Source organism: Panulirus ornatus, chromosome 7 (genome assembly GCF_036320965.1).
Source record: "Panulirus ornatus isolate Po-2019 chromosome 7, ASM3632096v1, whole genome shotgun sequence".
NCBI classification, from domain to species: Eukaryota; Metazoa; Arthropoda; class Malacostraca; order Decapoda; family Palinuridae; genus Panulirus; species Panulirus ornatus.
In genome coordinates, this window is record NC_092230.1 from 16444887 (window position 1) to 16464593 (window position 19707).

The 19707-nt window shown below is 40.7% G+C and overlaps 1 protein-coding gene across 2 annotated transcripts in view; it reads right to left on the minus strand.

Annotated features, from left to right (window-relative positions):
- The window catches only part of LOC139749430 (sorting nexin-18-like), a 159049-nt gene that overhangs the window by 57879 nt on the left and 81463 nt on the right, over nt 1–19707 (minus strand). Inside the window, exon 5 of one of the 2 annotated variants that reach the window (XM_071663276.1) lies at nt 7484–7567. The exons of the other annotated variant lie outside the window; for it this stretch is intronic. Within the exon in view, the coding sequence (XP_071519377.1) occupies nt 7484–7567 (84 nt within the window). The remainder of the gene's footprint in view (nt 1–7483; nt 7568–19707) is intronic. 2 annotated transcript variants of the gene reach the window in all.

A 19707-nucleotide genomic window follows, 5' to 3' on the forward strand; every position in this document is an offset into this window, starting at 1 on the left:
TAGTTCCAAGAATGTTATATGGTTGTGAGGCATGTGCTATACATAGGGTTGCATGAAGGAGGGTGGATGTATTGGACATGAAATGTTTGAGGAAAATATGTGGTGTGAGGTGGTTTGACTGAATGAAAGGGTGAGAGAGGTGTGTGGAAATAAAAAGAGTATGGTTGAGAGAGCAGAAAAAGTGTGTCGAAATGGTTTGGACATATGGAGAGAATGAGTAAGGAAAGATTGACTGAGGATATATGTGCCAAAGGTGGAGGGAACAAGGAGAAGCAGGAGACTAAATTGGAGGTGGAAGGATGGAGTGAAAAAGATTTTGAGCGTTTAGGGCCTGAACATATAGGAGGGTGAGAGGCGTGCAAGGAAATGAGTGAATTGGTGCGTGGTATACCAGGGTCGACCTGCTGTCAATGGACTGAACCAAGGCATGTGGAGTGTCTGGGGTAAACCAGGGAAAGGTCTCTGGGGCCTGGATGTGGATAGGGAGCTGTGGTTTCAGTGCATTACACATGACAGCTAAAGACTGAGTGTGAACGAATGTGGCATTTTTGTATGTTTCCCTGGTGCCACCTCGCTGAAGCACGGGGTAACAATGCTGTTCCCTGTGGGGCAGGTCAGCACCAAGAATGGATGAAGGCAAGCATGTAGGTGTAATAAGAAATTATAAAATGTATGTATGTGTGCATGTATGGGCATTTATGTGTATATATGTGTATATGAGTGGATGGGCCATTCTTCGTCTGCTTCCAGGCACTACCTCACTCACATGGGAAGAGGCATTCAAGTACAAGTACATCACCAATTTTCCAGCACTCTTGGTTCCAGAGCCTTGTCGGATTAACTACTTTGCCGGATCAACTGTGGTCACAAAATAATAATTCATCAACACACCTCTAACCCACTAATTATACATCTCCCATGTGTCTAAAGTATACCATGGACTACTAGAAATTTAAATCAAACAAATATTGAGTGTTTGAGCACCCTAAGATAGTAAGTCTGTTCTTAGATTGTTTGGATCCAAACAAATATTAAATGTTTGAACACCCTAAGATGATAAGTCTTTCCTTACATTGTTTGAATCCAGTGGCATATCTAGGGCATGACAGGTAGGGCAGGTGCCCTGGGCGCCACTTGAAGGGGGGTGCCAGTGGTGTAATGGTGCCCTGGATCCAGACAATGATTCGGATCTTAAAGATTTAAATTTCTTGCCAAGGAAAACATATCTTTGGCAATTGGAATCACATTGATATAATTATTAGTTCAATAGTTATTCACAAAAATTGATATTTCCGTAATGGCGTCCTGGATCCAGACAATGATTCGGGTCACTCCCAAAATCTAATCAATTGGTCCTTGTGTCATTTCTGACTTCCCCTGAAAATTTCATCAAAATTTGTGCATATTTTTTGTTGAAAGTTGCTCACAGACAAACAAACAAATGCTGGTAAAAACATAATCTCTTCGGCAGAAGTTACAAAAATAAAAAATATTGGTGTCGTGTGGACAGGGGTGCAATTTCAGTGCTTGCCATAGGCGCAATTTCCCCTAGATACACCCCTGTTTGAATCCTGTGGGGTCTTCTTCGTCTTCTGTTGTTAGTGTTTTCCTAGGTGTGCATCGCCAGAATATTGCAGTTCATATACATTATACACCTGCTCAGGACTGAGGTGCTCGTCAGCTACAAGTTTCACAAGTTTTTGCCCACATACTTAGCAGCTCCTTCGTGGTTTGCAGACCACTTTTCTCTGCACACTTTATTTATAGAAATCCCATGATGTTCTTGAATCTTTGAAGCTATCCTTAACTATAGTCATGCTCATGTTGTAATTAAGTTCTTTAAGGAACAACTTAGCCTGGTCCATTATCATGCTACCTGACATGTTCACTCCATCAGTCTAATGCTATTGAAACCATTCCACCGTCACTTGATCGTGTTCAGTACTCTTACCATCTTTCATAGTTTTTCTAATTGTCATTTGCTTCTTGGAATCGCTGTCTGCACAGAATTTCAATATTTTCTCCCTTTGCTTCTCTATATCATAAACAGTTGATGAGCCAATACTGTAGATGTCACACAGTTTATGAATCGAAACACCACGGTACATTTTTTCAACAGTTCTACTTTATCTTGGATCGATATGGACTGGTGTTTACATTTGACACCACGACTGACACTCTCATATGTCTTACAAACCATAGCTAGGGTTAAATTTATGCAAAATAAGCTAAGAATCTCACAGAATTGCGGTATCACCACCACGAGTGCAGTGTAAATAATGTAAATGAGCACGCCCTCCACACAACACTGTCTTTGGCCACGGTAATTTCAAGTTCCCTCACGTAATTCTGTCTGGTTCTCAGTGAATGTAGGTTTGCGGCAGGGGTGTGTGATGTCTCCATGGTTGTTTAATTTGTTTATGGATGGGGTTGTTACGGAGGTGAACGCAAGAGTTTTGGAAAGAGGGGCAAGTATGAAGTCTGTTGGGGATGAGAGAGCTTGGGAAGTGAGTCAGTTGTTGTTCGCTGATGATACAGCGCTGGTGGCTGATTCATGTGAGAAACTGCAGAAGCTGGTGACTGAGTTTGGTAAAGTGTGTGAAAGAAGAAAGTTAAGAGTAAATGTGAATAAGAGCAAGGTTATTAGGTACAGTAGGGTTGAGGGTCAAGTCAATTGGGAGGTGAGTTTGAATGGAGAAAAACTGGAGGAAGTGAAGTGTTTTAGATATCTGGGAGTGGATCTGGCAGCGGATGGAACCATGGAAGCGGAAGTGGATCATAGGGTGGGGGAGGGGGCGAAAATTCTGGGAGCCTTGAAGAATGTGTGGAAGTCGAGAACATTATCTCGGAAAGCAAAAATGGGTATGTTTGAAGGAATAGTGGTTCCAACAATGTTGTATGGTTGCAAGGCGTGGGCTATGGATAGAGTTGTGCGCAAGAGGATGGATGTGCTGGAAATGAGATGTTTGAGGACAATGTGTGGTGTGAGGTGGTTTGATCGAGAAAGTAACGTAAGGGTAAGAGAGATGTGTGGAAATAAAAAGAGCGTGGTTGAGAGAGCAGAAGAGGGTGTTTTGAAATGGTTTGGGCACATGGAGAGAATGAGTGAGGAAAGATTGACCAAGAGGATATATGTGTCGGAGGTGGAGGGAACGAGGAGAAGAGGGAGACCAAATTGGAGGTGGAAAGATGGAGTGAAAAAGATTTTGTGTGATCGGGGCCTGAACATGCAGGAGGGTGAAAGGAGGGCAAGGAATAGAGTGAATTGGAGCGATGTGGTATACTGGGGTTGACGTGCTGTCAGTGGATTGAATCAGGGCATGTGAAGCGTCTGGGGTAAACCATGGAAAGCTGTGTAGGTATGTATATTTGCGTGTGTGGACGTATGTATATACATGTGTATGGGGGTGGGTTGGGCCATTTCTTTCGTCTGTTTCCTTGCGCTACCTCGCAAACGCGGGAGACAGCGACAAAAAAAAAAAAAAAAATTCTGTCTAGACTAAAGGAGGTGCTGAATCATCAGTTGCTGGAAAATCGGAGGTGTATTTGTATAATGAATAAATGAAATACATAAAAAAGAGACATTTGGATGTTAATGTGCTGAGAGGGGCAGCTGGTACGATGTCTGATCACTATCTTGTGGATGCGAAAGTGAAAATGTTGGAGAGAAGACAGAGGTGAGATTAAATAAGCTTGGAAAGGAGAATTCTTGTGTGAGGAAGTACCACGAGATTGAGCATAGAATGGAAAGAGAACAAATGACGTGAGGGGAGTGTGTGAGGAATGAGATGTATTTAGGAAAGCAATGATGGCATGTGCAAGAGATGTATGTGGCATGAGAAAGGTGTGGGAGGTGGGCAGATTAGAAAGGGTTGTGAGGGGTGGGATGAAGAAGTGAAGTTGTTAGTGAAAGAGAAGAGAGAGGCATTTGGATGATAATGGCAAGGAAGGAGTGCCAATGACTGGGAGATATATATGAGAAAGTGGCAGGAGGTCAAGAGGAAAGTGCAAGGGATGAAAAAAGAGGGCAAAAAGAGGGGTGAGAGAGTATCATTAAACTTTAAGGAGAATAAAAAGATGTTTTGGAAGGAGGGAAATAACATGGGTAAGACAAGAGAACAAATGGGAACATTAGTGAAGGAGGCAGGGGAAGGGAGTGATAACAGGTAGTAATGAAGTGAGGAGGAGATGGAGTGAGCATTTTGAAGGTTTGTTGAATGTGTTTGACGATGAGAATGGCAGATGTAGGGAGTTTTGGTCTGGGTGGTGTGTGAAGTGAGAGAGTCAGGGAGATTGGTTTGTTGAAGAAAATAGAGGTCAAGAAAGACTTGCAGAAGATGAAATCTAGCAAGGCAGCGGGTTTGGATGGCATTGCAGATGAATTTATTAAGAAAGGGGTGACTGTATTGTTGATTGGTAGGTAAGGATATTTTATGTATTTATGGATCATGGTGAAGTGCCTGAGGATTAGCAGAATGTATGTAGAGTACCATTGTACAAAGGCAAAGGGGATAAAGGTGAGTGTTCAAACTACAGAGACATAAATCTGTTGAGTATTCCTAGAAAAATGTATGGGAGGGTATTGATTAAGAAGGTGAAGACATGTACAGTACATCAAATTGGGGAGGAACAGTGTGGTTTCAGAAGTGGTAGAGTATGTGTGGATCGGGTGGTTCCTTTGAAGAATATATGTGAGAAATACTTAGAAATACAGACAGATTTGTATGTAGCATTTATGGATGTGGGGAAGGCATTTGATAGGGTTGATAGAGATGCTTTGTGGAAGGTTTTAAGAGTATATAGCGCAGGAGGTAAGCTGCTAGATGCAGCAAGAAGTTTTGATCAAGGGTGTAAAGCATGTGTATGAGTAGGAAGAGAGGAGAGTGATTGGTTCCCAGTGAAGGTCAGTCTGCGGCAGGGATGTGTGATATCCCCATGGTTGTTTATTTCATTCATGGATAGGGTGTAATGCACTAAAACTACAGCTCTCTATCCACAACCAGGCCCCACAGACCTTTCCATGGTTTACCCCAGACATTTCACATGCCCTAGTTCAGTCCACTGACAGCATGTTGACCCTGGTACACCACATCGTTCCAATTCACTCTGTTCCTTGCACGCTTCTTCTCCTCCTGTATGTTCAGGCCCCAATAACTAAAAATCTTTTTCACTCCATCCTTCCACCTCCAATTTGGTCTCTCGCTTCTCCTTCTTACCTCCACCTCTAACACATATATCCTCTTTGTCAATCTTTCCTCACTCATTCTCTCCATATGTCCAAACCATTTCAACACACCCTTCTCTGCTCTCAACCACATTCTCTTAATTTCCACACCTCTCTCTTACCCTTTCATTACTTAATCAAACCACCTCACACCACATATTGTCCTAAAACATTTCATTTCCAATACATCCACCCTCCTTCATAAAACCCTATCTATAGCTCATGCCTCACAACCATATAAAATTGTTGGAACTACTATTCCTTCAAACATACCCATTTTCGCTCTCCGAGATAACATTTTCTCCTTCCACACATTCTTCCTCGCTCCCAAAGCATTCACTCCCTCCCTCACCCTGTGACTCACTTCCACTTCCATGGTTCCATTCACTGCTAAGGCCATTCCCCGATATCTAAAACACTTCACTTCTCCAATTTTTCTCCATTTAAACTGACATCCCAATTAACTTGTCCCTCACCCCTACTGAACCTAATAACCTTGCTCTTATTCACATTTACTCTTAACTTTCTCCTTTCACACCCTTTTCCAAATTCAGTCACCAACTTCTGCAATTTCGCACTCGAATCAGCCACTAGAGCTGTATCATCGGCGAACAACAGCTGACTCACTTCCCAGGCCCCTTCATCCCCAACAGGTTGCATAGTCATCCCTCTCTCCAAAACTCTAGCACTTGCCTCCCTAACCACCCCATCCATAAATATACAAATCAAAGAACCATGGGAACATCACAGACCATCCTTCACTGGGAACCAATGACAATCCTCCCTTCCCACTCTTACACATGCCTTACATCCTTGATAAAAACTTTTCACTGCTTCTAGCAGCTTACCTCCCTCACCATATACTCTTAAAACCTTACACAAAGCATCTCTATCAACCCTGCCATATGCCTTCTCCAGATCCAGAAATGCTACATACAAATCCACCTGATTTTCTACATATTTCTCACACATTCTTCAAAGCAAACATCTGATCCACACATCCTCTACAACTTCTGAAACCATACTGCTCCTCCGTAATCTGATACTCTGTACATACCTTCACTCTCTCAATCAATACCCTCACATACAATTTCCCAGGAATACTCAACAAATCTATGACTCTGTAGTTTGAACATTCACCTTTATCCCCTTTGCCTCTGTGCAATGGCAGTATGCATCCATTCTGCCAATGCTCAGGCACTTCACCCTGATTCATACATACACTGAATATCCTTACCAACCAATCAACAACACAGTCACCCCCTTTCTTAATAAATTCTACTGCAATGCTATCCAAACCCACTACCTTGTTGGATTTTATCTTCTGTAAAGCTTCCTCTACCTCTTCTCTCTTAACCAAAGCATTTTCCCTGACCTTCTCACTTCGCACATCACCCTGACTAAAATACCCTATATCTGCCACTCTATCATCAAACACTTTTAACAAACCTTCAAAATACTCACTCCATCTTCTCACTTCATCAACTACCTGTTATTACTTCAACTACTAGCCCCCTTCGCCAATGTTCCCATTTCTTCTCGTCTTATATAACATAAATCATCAATCTTTAGTGCTAAATCATCAATCTTTAGTGCCATTATTTTTCATCAACGTAAATGAAGGGTAACTGATGCTTAATATCCAAACTTTTAAAGTTGCAATAACCATTATATAATGCACACTTCTTGCATACCATACACTTAATTTTTTAAATCATGAAATCTCCGCGAACCTCTCATCCCGTAGCTTTGGATTACTCTACTCTCTGGGATGCACTTAATCCAGTTACTACTTTCTGATATTAACTGTCTTGTTTGAGTAAGTGTTCCTAATGTATCAAGTTCAGTGTATAAACATGTAGTTAACTGACAGTAGTAAGCATGGACCATTAAATTCTTAAGACTATTAGATGAATATAGGCTTTCACTTGTATGCACATCAGCAAAGACTTTGAAAATGTTATTGTTTTTCTTGAACAAATACGAAAAAAGAACAGATAACATGTATGAAGTGTGTTGCTATATATTTCTGTATCTGACAAATTTACAAAAAATAAAGTGTGTAGCATACAGAAAAAATCTAGTATCCATGCATAAATGAAAAACTTTCGAAGTAAAGCTCAAGAAGACTGAATGGTCATCATGCAAGTGAAATATTGCATTACATAATAATAAGAAAAATTAAATTAAACAAAGAGTTTGCAAATCTCACAATCTCTCCTGAAGAAATTCCTTGCCTCTGCCAACCTCCTTACTCACCTACTAAGAAGTCCTCAACACCACTTTTTGCTAGGGATGAGAAGCGGTTGAAGCTTTTCCTGACAGTTCCTCGACCATCTCGACCTGTTATCCATCAACCATCAAACATAATAAAATTTACAATAATCATCCTCAAGCCTCAAACAGTCATTCCTTTATATCTATACAAACTGAAACCTTAAGGAGAAGTCTGTTTGAGAAGTGAGTGTCAATTTCAAACTCACACTATCCTGAACCAAATGGATTACTTGGACAAAAATGTAAAACATAACACACCATCTTCCAGGAGGGATCATGAAAGATTCCACAAGTGTTTCCTAAGTGATATAAGATTACAACTAGTTTCAAATATTTTTCAAATCATGAGTATGTATCATTTTCCAAAATTACTGATGTAATGTAGTAATGCTATTATTAGTCAATAGTTAAACAAGAGACAAGAGGACCTCCATAAATATAATTGCTTGTGCATACAATAGTTACCAACTGCCAAGCTTAATGGGCTGTAAAGAGTTTCCAAATAAAGGAACAGAGATGAGACAAGACATCAAAAAAGGGCTGTAATCATGGAAAAAATACAAACCTCAACAATTTTTATGGTAACATAGACTGTGAAGTGGAGTTTTGTAACCAAGAACAAGGGCTTTAAGGAAAGAGATTTTGTGAAATTTACAGTGAAATATTAGACACATGGATACCTTTAGCCTCATATACAAAGGAAATGGTAAGAAAGAGGAGTGAATGATTTATAAAACATGTCAAAATGCAAAAAAGCTTCGAGAACTGCAGACAAAGATACAGACAACACTCCAGCCAGCCAGCATTTGCAAGGCATAAGAGAGCAAGGAGAGAGTATAAGAGGATAAGGATGGAGGAACAAGATTTAGTTTTAAACAATACTGTGTACAAGGAAGGAGAAAGAGAAAATTCACCAATTTTTCATAAATTCATTAGAATTCACATCATTTGGAGAGCAGAGGGAAAGATTATAATCGAGGATGATGTAAAGATACGTGAGAAACTAAAACAAAAGTATTTTCACAGTGGAAGACACTATAACCCTAAAACCAATGAGATCGAATTGGGAGGGGTTTCAGAAAACAGTGATATATCTAGAAAATGAAATCTAGAGAATGTATGCAGCCTTTCATCTGGAAGCAGTGATCATGTATAAAAAAGAGAAACTTATAAAAGACATTAAAAGAATGCTAAAAAATTGATTATAATCGAGGATGATGTAAAGATACATGAGAAACTAAAACAAAAGTATTTTCACAGTGGAAGACACTATAACCCTAAAACCAATGAGATCGAATTGGGAGGGGTTTCAGAAAAAACTGATATATCTAGAAAATGAAATCTAGAGAATGTATGCAGCCTTTCATCTGGAAGCAGTGATCATGTATAAAAAAGAGAAACTTATAAAAGACATTAAAAGAATGCTAAAAAATCTTGATCACTGTAAGGCTCATGATCCTGATGAAATTTCAACTTATATGCTGGAGATATTTCATTTATTTTGCTTTGTCGCTGTTTCCCGCATTAGCAAGGTAGTGCAAGGAAACAGACAAAAGAATGGCCCAACCCACCCACATACACATGTATATACATACACGTCCACACACGCAAATATACATACCTATACAACTCAATGTATACATATATATACACACACAGACATATACATATATACACATGTACATAATTCATACTGTCTGCCTTTATTCATTCCCATCGCCACCTCGCCACATGGAATAACACCCCCCTCCCCCCTCATGTGAGCGAGGTAGCGCTAGGAAAAGACAACAAAGGCCCCATTCGTTCACACTCAGTCTCTAGCTGTCATATAATAATGCACCGAAACCACAGCTCCCTTTCCACATCCAGGCCCCACACAACTTTCCATGGTTTACCCCAGACGCTTCACATGCCCTGGTTCAATCCACTGACAGCACATCGACCATGCAGTATACTACATCCTTCCAATTCACTCTACTCCTTGCATGCCTTTCACCCTCCTGCATGTTCAGGCCCCGATCACTCAAAATCTTTTTCACTCAATCTTTCCACCTCCAATTTGGTCTCCCTCTTCTCCTCATTTCCTCCACCTCTGACACATATATCCTCTTGGTCAATCTTTCCTCACTCATTCTCTCCATCTGACCAAACCATTTCAAAACACCCTCTTCTGCTGTCTCAACCACACTCTTTTTATTACCACACATCTCTCTTACTCTTACATTACTTACTCGATCAAACCACCTCACACCACATATCGCCCTCAAACATCTCATTTCCAGCACATCCACCCTCCTGTGCACAACTCTATCCATAGCCCACGCCTCGCAACCATACAACATTGTTGGAACCACTATTCCCTCAAACATACCCACTTTTGCTTTCCGAGATAATGTTCTCGACTTCCACACATTCTTCAAGGCTCCCAGAATTTCGCCCCCCCCCCCCACCCTATGATTCACTTCCGCTTCCATGGTTCCATCCGCTGCCAAATCCACTCCCAGATATCTAAAACACTTCACTTTCTCCAGTTTTTCTCCATTTAAACTTACCTCCCAACTGACTTGACCCTCAACCCTACTGTACCTATTAACCTTCCTCTTATTCACATTTACTCTCAACTTTCTTCTTTCACACACTTTACCAAACTCAGTCACCAGCTTCTGCAGTTTCTCACATGAATCAGCCACCAAAGCTGTATCATCAGCAAACAACAACTAACTCACTTCCCAAGCCCTCTCATCCACAACAGACTGCATACTTGCCCCTCTTTCCAAAACTCTTGCATTCACCTCCCTAACAACCCCATCCATAAACAAATTAAACAACCATGGAGACATCACACACCCCTGCCGCAAACCTACATTCACTGAGAACCAATCACTTTCCTCTCTTCCTACACGTACACATGCCTTACATCCTCGATAAAAACTTTTCACTGCTTCTAACAACTTGCCTCCCACACCATATATACTTAGTACCTTTCACAGAGCATCTCTATCAACTCTATCATATGCCTTCTCCAGATCCATACATGCTACAAGCAAATCTTTGTTTTTCTAAGTATTTCTCACATACATTCTTCAAAGCAAACACCTGATCCACACATCCTCTACCACTTCTGAAACCACATTGCTCTTCACCAATCTGATGCTCTGTACATGCCTTCACCCTCTCAATCAGTACCCTCCCATATAGTTTACCAGGAATACTCAACAAACTTATACCTCTGTAATTTGAGCACTCACTCTTATCCCCTTTGCCTTTGTACAATGGCACCATGCAAGCATTCCGCCAATCCTCAGGTACCTCACCATGAATCATACATACATTAAATAACCTTACCAACCAGTCAACAATACAGTCACCCCCTTTTTTATAAATTCCACTGCAATACCCACCAAACCCACTGCCTTGCCGGCTTTCATCTTCCGCAAAGCTTTTACTACCTCTTCTCTGTTTACCAAATCATTTTCCCTAACCCTCTCACTTTGCACACCACCTCGACCAAAACACCCATATCTGCCACTCTATCATCAAACACGTTCAACAAACCTTCAAAATACTCACTCCATCTCCTTCTCACATCACCACTACTTGTTATCACCTCCCCATTTGCCCCCTTCACTGAAGCTCCCATTTGTTCCCTTGTCTTACGCACTTTATTTACCTCCTTCCAAAACCTCTTTTTATTCTCCCTAGAATTTAATGATACACTCTCACCCCAACTCTCATTTGCCCTCTTTTTCACCTCTTGCACCTTTCTCTTGACCTCTTGCCTCTTTCTTTTATACATCTCCCACTCATTTGCATTATTTCCCTGCAAAAATCATCCAAATGCCTCTCTCTTCTCTTTCACTAATAATCTTACTTCTTCATCCCACCACTCACTACCCTTTCTAATGCTGGAGATATATCCAGATATACTGGATAAACCTCTTGAGGCACTTCATGATGTCACTGGAGAATGGCAGTGCCAAAGGACTGAAAAATGGCAAATTTCATTCCAATCTATGAGAAAGGAGACCAGGAACAGGTGCTGAACTACAGACCAGTATTACTCAAAAGTACAGTCTATGAGATTCTAGAAAAGGTTATTTGAAAGCAAATGAGTGAATTTCTACAGAAAAGAAATTACTTGGGTGAGAGACAGCACAAGTTTAGGGAAAGGTCATGTGTAAGAACCCTTTTGAATTTCTGAGTGCATGAACTCCGTCTTGGACTAAAGGGAAGGTTGGGTGAAGTTTATCAGTTATGGTGACTATTTTGCCCTGGCCACCCCCTTGAGAGAGTTTCCAAAGGGAATGGGTGTCAGAGATAATGATAGATAGATAGGAATCTGGGTGGATTGTTTGTATCTGAACTGCCAGATAGCATCTGACAGTGTATCATATGGGAAGATGATTAAGAAGCTGGATCACCATGCAGGAATAGGGGGGGGGGGGGGGGGGGGGTGACACTCCACTGATGGAGAGATTACCTCAGTGGAAGGAAACAGAAGATTCATGTCAGAATACCCTTCTTCACATGGGTCAAGATAACCAGCAGAATGCCACCTTCTGGGGCCATTATCCTTCTTGATCTAGCAGAATGCCACCTTCTGGGGCCATTATCCTTCTTGATCTAAGTAAATAATTTGCCTAAAGGTATGGACTCTTATCTGAAGATGTTTGCTAATGATGCAAAGGTCATGAGGAAAATTAAAAAAAAAAGAGAAGAATTGCATCCACTAACAAGGAAACCTACACAGACACTGAAGCTGGTTTGGCACATGGTTGACGAAATTCAACAAGAGCAAATATAAAGTACTGAGAATGGGATGAAGTGAAAGAGGGCCTCATTATGATTATCATCTAGCAGGATACAAGCTTCTTGATTCTGTGTGTGACAAGAAGTTGGGAATTAAATTCATCCACAACCTGCTGCCAGGGTCATACATAAGATTACTTATGAAGAAAACTCTGCTAGATAATAATAGCATAGCATTTCAGTACTATACATTGAGACCTCTTTCACCCTCCTGTATGTTCAGGTCCCAATTGCTCAAAATCTTTTTCACTCCATCCTTCCACCTCTAAATTGGTCTCCCACTTCTCATTCCCTCCACCTCTGACACACATATCTTCTTTTCTATCTTTCCTCACTCATTTTCTCCATGTGACCAAACCATTTCAATACACCCTCTTCTGCTCTCTCAACCACACTCTTTTTATTACCACACTTATCTCTTACCCTTTCATTACTTACTCAATCAAACCACCTCACACCACATACTGTCCTCAAACATTTCATTTCCAACACATCCACCCTCCTGGTAAATAAAATAATAAAACAATAAAAAAATCCATCAAATGAAGAAGAAAAAGAACCAACAAATATACCAGCCTCTAACTTTGTTTACATTATCTATAGAATACTTTAAACTCATCACATCTGGAAAATGACCTGCATGTGCAAGCATAAGTAAAGTATTTAAACACATCACATCTGTCAAATGACTTGCATGTGCAAGCAGAGGTAAAATATCCAAGGTGTCCATGAAAGGGATAATGGTGACTTATAGATGCAAGTAATATGCAGGGTTGAGGTAGGCAAGCATCATGCACATGTGAGTGAATCACTTGGATTAGCTTCCTCTACCATTAAAACGATACTTAATAACAATGAGAAGATAAAAAGAACCAGCCTTTCCTGCACATCCCAAGTTGCAACAATTTCTTTCTACACAAGAAATAAGCTGCTGGACATGACTGGCAACAGGTCAGGAAAGTGTAGGAAAGTGCCAGAGCATGGCAGCAGTGATCAACAACACTAAAAGTTCTAACATGCTTGTAAATGTTGATTAAGTCTAGTTTCATGTGTTATTTATACTAACAATATCAAAATAACATCTGCAGAACCATTACTGTTACCACAGGAAGCCTATCCAATACTTTTACCAGTACAAGAACTGAAACTGACAGGAGAGCATCTCCTTAGCCACCATGCTATAACGACCCCTTGTAATGGATTTCTTGCTTAACAAATATTCAAGAATGCATCTTATCCATTACAAGAAGTCTTTTTGGACAGGGAAATGGAAATACCTACATTCAGACCCAACATAAGGCCAAAACTAGAAAATCCTTCTGAAGTTTAGTCATTGCAGCTAAAGAAGCAGACAAAGTTAAGAGAGATGGGCCAGAGGATGGCAACAAAGATGATACCAAACTTAACAGATAAGTTACTGGGAAAGGCTAGAAACTTGAAATCGCCCACCTTGGAAGACAGAACAGTGAGGGGTGAACTAATCACAACCTTTAACTTTCAAAGCAGAGAGAGAGACATATATACACCATGGGTCATATTCACACCCCGAGATGGATATCCGGCCACCTCTGCTACACGGAGATTAAAAGATACAGTCACTGATTTCGCAGTTTTTACCTGTGTCCCAACCTCAACATGGTGGGGGTAAAATGTTTTTCACATGTCCTTACCTCAACTAGGTGAAGGTCACATGAATCTTAATATATCACAGACCCAATGATGTGACAAATGTATCAGTGGAAAGACAAATCTGTACACAACGTAAGATTCAAATTCTGGGGGGGGAGAGAGAGAAAGAGAAAGAGAGAGAGAAAGAGAGAGAGAGAGAGAGAGAGAGAGAGAGAGAGAGAGAGAGAGAGAGAGAGAGAGAGAGAGAGAGAGAGAGAGAGAGAGAGAATGTAGGGATGGAACAACCAGTGGTAATAACATGAAGTAAGAAACTTGTTTAAAAAAGATGTGTGGAAGTACTTTTATAGCATAAGTATGGTCAATGAATGGAAGGACATTGATTAATGCAGACAGCATACAGAAATTTACAAAGTTATAAGATAGAAAAATCCCTGGGGATAGGGGAGAAAGAATACTTCCCACGTATTCCCTGCGTGTTGTAGAAGGCGACTAAAAGGGGAGGGAGCGGGGGGGCTGGAAATCCTCCCCTCTCATTATTTTTTTTTTATTTTTCCAAAAGAAGGAACAGTGAAGGGGGCCAGGTGAGGATATTCCCTCAAAGGCCCAGTTCTCTGTTCTTAACACTACCTCACTAACGCGGGAAATGGCGAATAGTTTGAAAGAAAAAAGAAGATAGAAAATGTTTAGGAAATGAGGGCCCCAAAAGTGCAAAACACCCTCCCTACAGCACAAACAGGTAATTCAAAACAGATAAGAACTACACATAAATATCAAAACAGAAACCACGTTCATGGATATAGAAATAATCAGCAAAGTTATTCACATCGTACATTTTATGAGCCTAAATTCAGAGTATGATTCTCAAGTTTGGTCACTTCACCTGTAGAAGCACAAAGAGCTAATAAAGAAGGCCAAGAGAATAGCAACAAAGGGTTGTACCATAATTAAGAGCTGATTACAGGGGATGGCTAGAGGCTTTAAAAATTTTCCCACCTTAGAAAGAAGAGAAAAGGGGGCCCAAGCACAATATTCACTTTTCAAAAACAGATCAATGATGAGGACAGTGAACAGCTCTTCAAAAAATTAAGGGACAAAACAACCTGAGAAAAATATGAAATTAAGCAAGAAACATGAGAAAGTACGTTTACAGAATAAGCATGGTGCATGAGTAAAACAAAATGACAGAAAGCATTATTAATGCAAACAGAATACAGAGATCAAAGAAACTATGACAGAGAATGTTCAAGAGATGGGGCCCAACAAGTATAAAAATCCCTCTCTGTACAACAAGTATGTAAATACTGACATGTAATCATATAAACACACACACACACACACGCGCACACAAGGGGTGACATGAACACAAACTTTAAGTTTTCATAACTTATAAATGATGCAGCAATTGTAGGGATAAAGCAATGAAAGAATAAAACAACCATATGATACGACATGATATTCAATAAAGAAACTTGTGAGATAAGATGTAAAAAAGTACCCTTAAAGTAAATCAGTTGTGGAATACTGGAATAAAATCGACAAAGTCATGGTAAATGCAGTTAATATAAAGGAATTTAAAAGGTTTATGATAGAGAATGTTTGAGAGATGGGGCCCAGGAAATGTAAGATTCCCTCCCCATACATACAATATGTAACTTACAAGCAAGCAGGTAATTACCCATAAATAACTTCATAGTAATTTCAACACCAGTGAAAGAGTGGTCAGTGGAAAAGATTTAAAGATTACCCAAATGAACTGCAGAAGAAATGTAATCTGAATTGTCTCTGTTTGACAGAAAATGTTCAAGATGGGGCCCAAGTAAAAAAAAGTCTCTCTCTATACACTACATGCATGTAAATCCTGATAGATAATCACACACACACACACACACACACACACACACACACAGAAGGGTGAGGGGTGACATAAACAAAACCTTTTGGTTTTCAAAACATAAAATGATGAAGTAAATGTATAGTTCTTCAATAGATGCACAGATAAAACAAAAGGGAGATACAACATAATTTTGAGTATTGATTGAGAGGGTGAAGGCATGTACAGAGCATCAGATTGGGGAAGAGCAGTGTGGTTTCAGAAGTGGTAGAGGATGTGTGGATCAGGTGTTTGCTTTGAAGAATGTATGTGAGAAATACTTAGAAAAGCAAATGGATTTGTATGTAGCATTTATGGATCTGGAGAAGGCATATGATAGAGTTGATAGAGATGCTCTGTGGAAGGTATTAAGAATATATGGTGTGGGAGGCAAGTTGTTAGAAGCAGTGAAAAGTTTTTATCGAGGATGTAAGGCATGTGTACGTGTAGGAAGAGAGGAAAGTGATTGGTTCTCAGTGAATGTAGGTTTGCGGCAGGGGTGTGTGATGTCTCCATGGTTGTTTAATTTGTTTATGGATGGGGTTGTTAGGGAGGTAAATGCAAGAGTCTTGGAAAGAGGGGCAAGTATGAAGTCTGTTGGGGATGAGAGAGCTTGGGAAGTGAGTCAGTTGTTGTTCGCTGATGATACAGCGCTGGTGGCGGATTCATGTGAGAAACTGCAGAAGCTGGTGACGGAGTTTGGTAAAGTGTGTGGAAGAAGAAAGTTAAGAGTAAATGTGAATAAGAGCAAGGTTATTAGGTACAGTAGGGTTGAGGGTCAAGTCAATTGGGAGGTGAGTTTGAATGGAGAAAAACTGGAGGAAGTGAAGTGTTTTAGATATCTGGGAGTGGATCTGTCAGCGGATGGAACCATAGAAGCGGAAGTGGATCATAGGGTGGGGGAGGGGGCAAAAATTTTGGGAGCCTTGAAAAATGTGTGGAAGTCGAGAACATTATCCCGGAAAGCAAAAATGGGTATGTTTGAAGGAATAGTGGTTCCAACAATGTTGTATGGTTGCGAGGCGTGGGCTATGGATAGAGTTGTGCGCAGGAGGATGGATGTGCTGGAAATGAGATGTTTGAGGACAATGTGTGGTGTGAGGTGGTTTGATCGAGTAAGTAACGTAAGGGTAAGAGAGATGTGTGGAAATAAAAAGAGCGTGGTTGAGAGAGCAGAAGAGGGTGTTTTGAAGTGGTTTGGGCACATGGAGAGAATGAGTGAGGAAAGATTGACCAAGAGGATATATGTGTCGGAGGTGGAGGGAACGAGGAGAAGAGGGAGACCAAATTGGAGGTGGAAAGATGGAGTGAAAAGGATTTTGTGTGATCGGGGCCTGAACATGCAGGAGGGTGAAAGGAGGGCAAGGAATAGAGTGAATTGGAGCGATGTGGTATACAGGGGTTGACGTGCTGTCAGTGGATTGAATCAAGGCATGTGAAGCGTCCGGGGTAAACCATGGAAAGCTGTGTAGGTATGTATATTTGCGTGTGTGGACGTATGTATGTACATGTGTATGGGGGGGGGTTGGGCCATTTCTTTCGTCTGTTTCCTTGCGCTACCTCGCAAACGCGGGAGACAGCGACGAGGTATAAAAAAAAAAAAAAAAAAAAAAAAAAAAAAAAAAAGAATCTTGTTAAGAGAGATGTAAAGAAGTGCTTTTATAGTTGAAGAAGGTGAATGAATAGAATTAAATGAATGAAGAGATGGTAAATGCACATGATACACAGGAATTCATAAGTTTTATGATAGTAAAGAAAATTCAACAGATGGAGCCCAATGAGTGTAAGACTCCCTATCTGCACAGTATAATAGGTACTTACCTGCAGGTAATTACCTACAAATAACAGTTCAGAAATTTCAACACCAATGAAAGAGTGGTCAATGAATAAGATTCAGGGATCACTCAAAAGACCTGCTGAAGAAATGTGATCTGCAGCCATGGAAAGGCTGGATATGAACAACTTATCTGACAGTTAACATGAACCAGAAGCATCAACGTCCCAAAGATAATATAATCAAGTGAAATACAACATGAATGACAACACTCCAATCGCTGCAAGAACTACCTCCTCCCCAGCAGGCAACACAACTAACCCATTTGAGGCAGAATCTGTGGCTCCTGCATCAGCCTCCACAGCCACATAAATAGTACAAAGTCTGCCACTGTCAACTCGTTTTCGCCAAGAGTAACATTGTCACTGACTACAATGGACAGCCTTATGCAAGTAATTCATCTGCAATGTTCACATAGCAGAAATGAACTTTCTAGAAAAGAAGTTTGTATCTGCTGCTGAACATCCTAAAAATAAGAGAGGGTGAAATGGAAGAAAAAGAGGGGGAGGTTGAGAAAATGAGGAAGGATAAATCTCCTGTGAACATATGAATATTTCTAAAGATTAAAGGTGAGTATAATAACTAAAAAAGAAGGAAATAAAATGAAAAAGTTAAGAGGAGAATGGTTTGGCAATCGAGAGTTAAGTAATGCATGATGACCAAACCATCTGATGATCTCATGCACATCATTCTCATTGAGTAGAGTATGGTATCAATAATGAAATTCATCTACAGCTTTAGATGCCTTAGAGGCCACCTGCAAAGTGTAACTAAATTGGAAAAGGCACTTGCACTGCCTACTGTCCTGCCATTAGTATAAAAATTACTTGGAAAATTTGTATGCCATGATATAGAAAAGCAAATGGATTTGTATGTAGCATTTATGGATCTGGAGAAGGCATATGATAGAGTTGATAGAGATGCTCTGTGGAAGGTATTAAGAATATATGGTGTGGGAGGCAAGTTGTTAGAAGCAGTGAAAAGTTTTTATCGAGGATGTATGGCATGTGTACGTGTAGGAAGAGAGGAAAGTGATTGGTTCTCAGTGAATGTAGGTTTGCGGCAGGGGTGTGTGATGTCTCCATGGTTGTTTAATTTGTTTATGGATGGGGTTGTTAGGGAGGTAAATGCAAGAGTTTTGGAAAGAGGGGCAAGTATGAAGTCTGTTGGGGATGAGAGAGCTTGGGAAGTGAGTCAGTTGTTGTTCGCTGATGATACAGCGCTGGTGGCTGATTCATGTGAGAAACTGCAGAAGCTGGTGACTGAGTTTGGTAAAGTGTGTGAAAGAAGAAAGTTGAGAGTAAATGTGAATAAGAGCAAGGTTATTAGGTACAGTAGGGTTGAGGGTCAAGTCAATTGGGAGGTAAGTTTGAATGGAGATATCTGGGAGTGGATCTGGCAGCGGATGGAACCATGGAAGCGAAAGTGGATCATAGGGTGGGGGAGGGGGCGAAAATCCTGGGAGCCTTGAAGAATGTGTGGAAGTCGAGAACATTATCTCGGAAAGCAAAAATGGGTATGTTTGAAGGAATAGTGGTTCCAACAATGTTGTATGGTTGCGAGGCGTGGGCTATGGATAGAGTTGTGCGCAGGAGGATGGATGTGCTGGAAATGAGATGTTTGAGGACAATGTGTGGTGTGAGGTGGTTTGATCGAGTAAGTAACGTAAGGGTAAGAGAGATGTGTGGAAATAAAAAGAGCATGGTTGAGAGAGCAGAAGAGGGTGTTTTGAAATGGTGTGGGCACATGGAGAGAATGAGTGAGGAAAGATTGACCAAGAGGATATATGTGTCGGAGGTGGAGGGAACGAGGAGAAGTGGGAGACCAAATTGGAGGTGGAAAGATGGAGTGAAAAAGATTTTGTGTGATCGGGGCCTGAACATGCAGGAGGGTGAAAGGAGGGCAAGGAATAGAGTGAATTGGATCGATGTGGTATACCGGGGTTGACGTGCTGTCAGTGGATTGAATCAGGGCATGTGAAGCGTCTGGGGTAAACCATGGAAAGCTGTGTAGGTATGTATATTCGCGTGTGTGGACGTATGTATATACATGTGTATGGGGGTG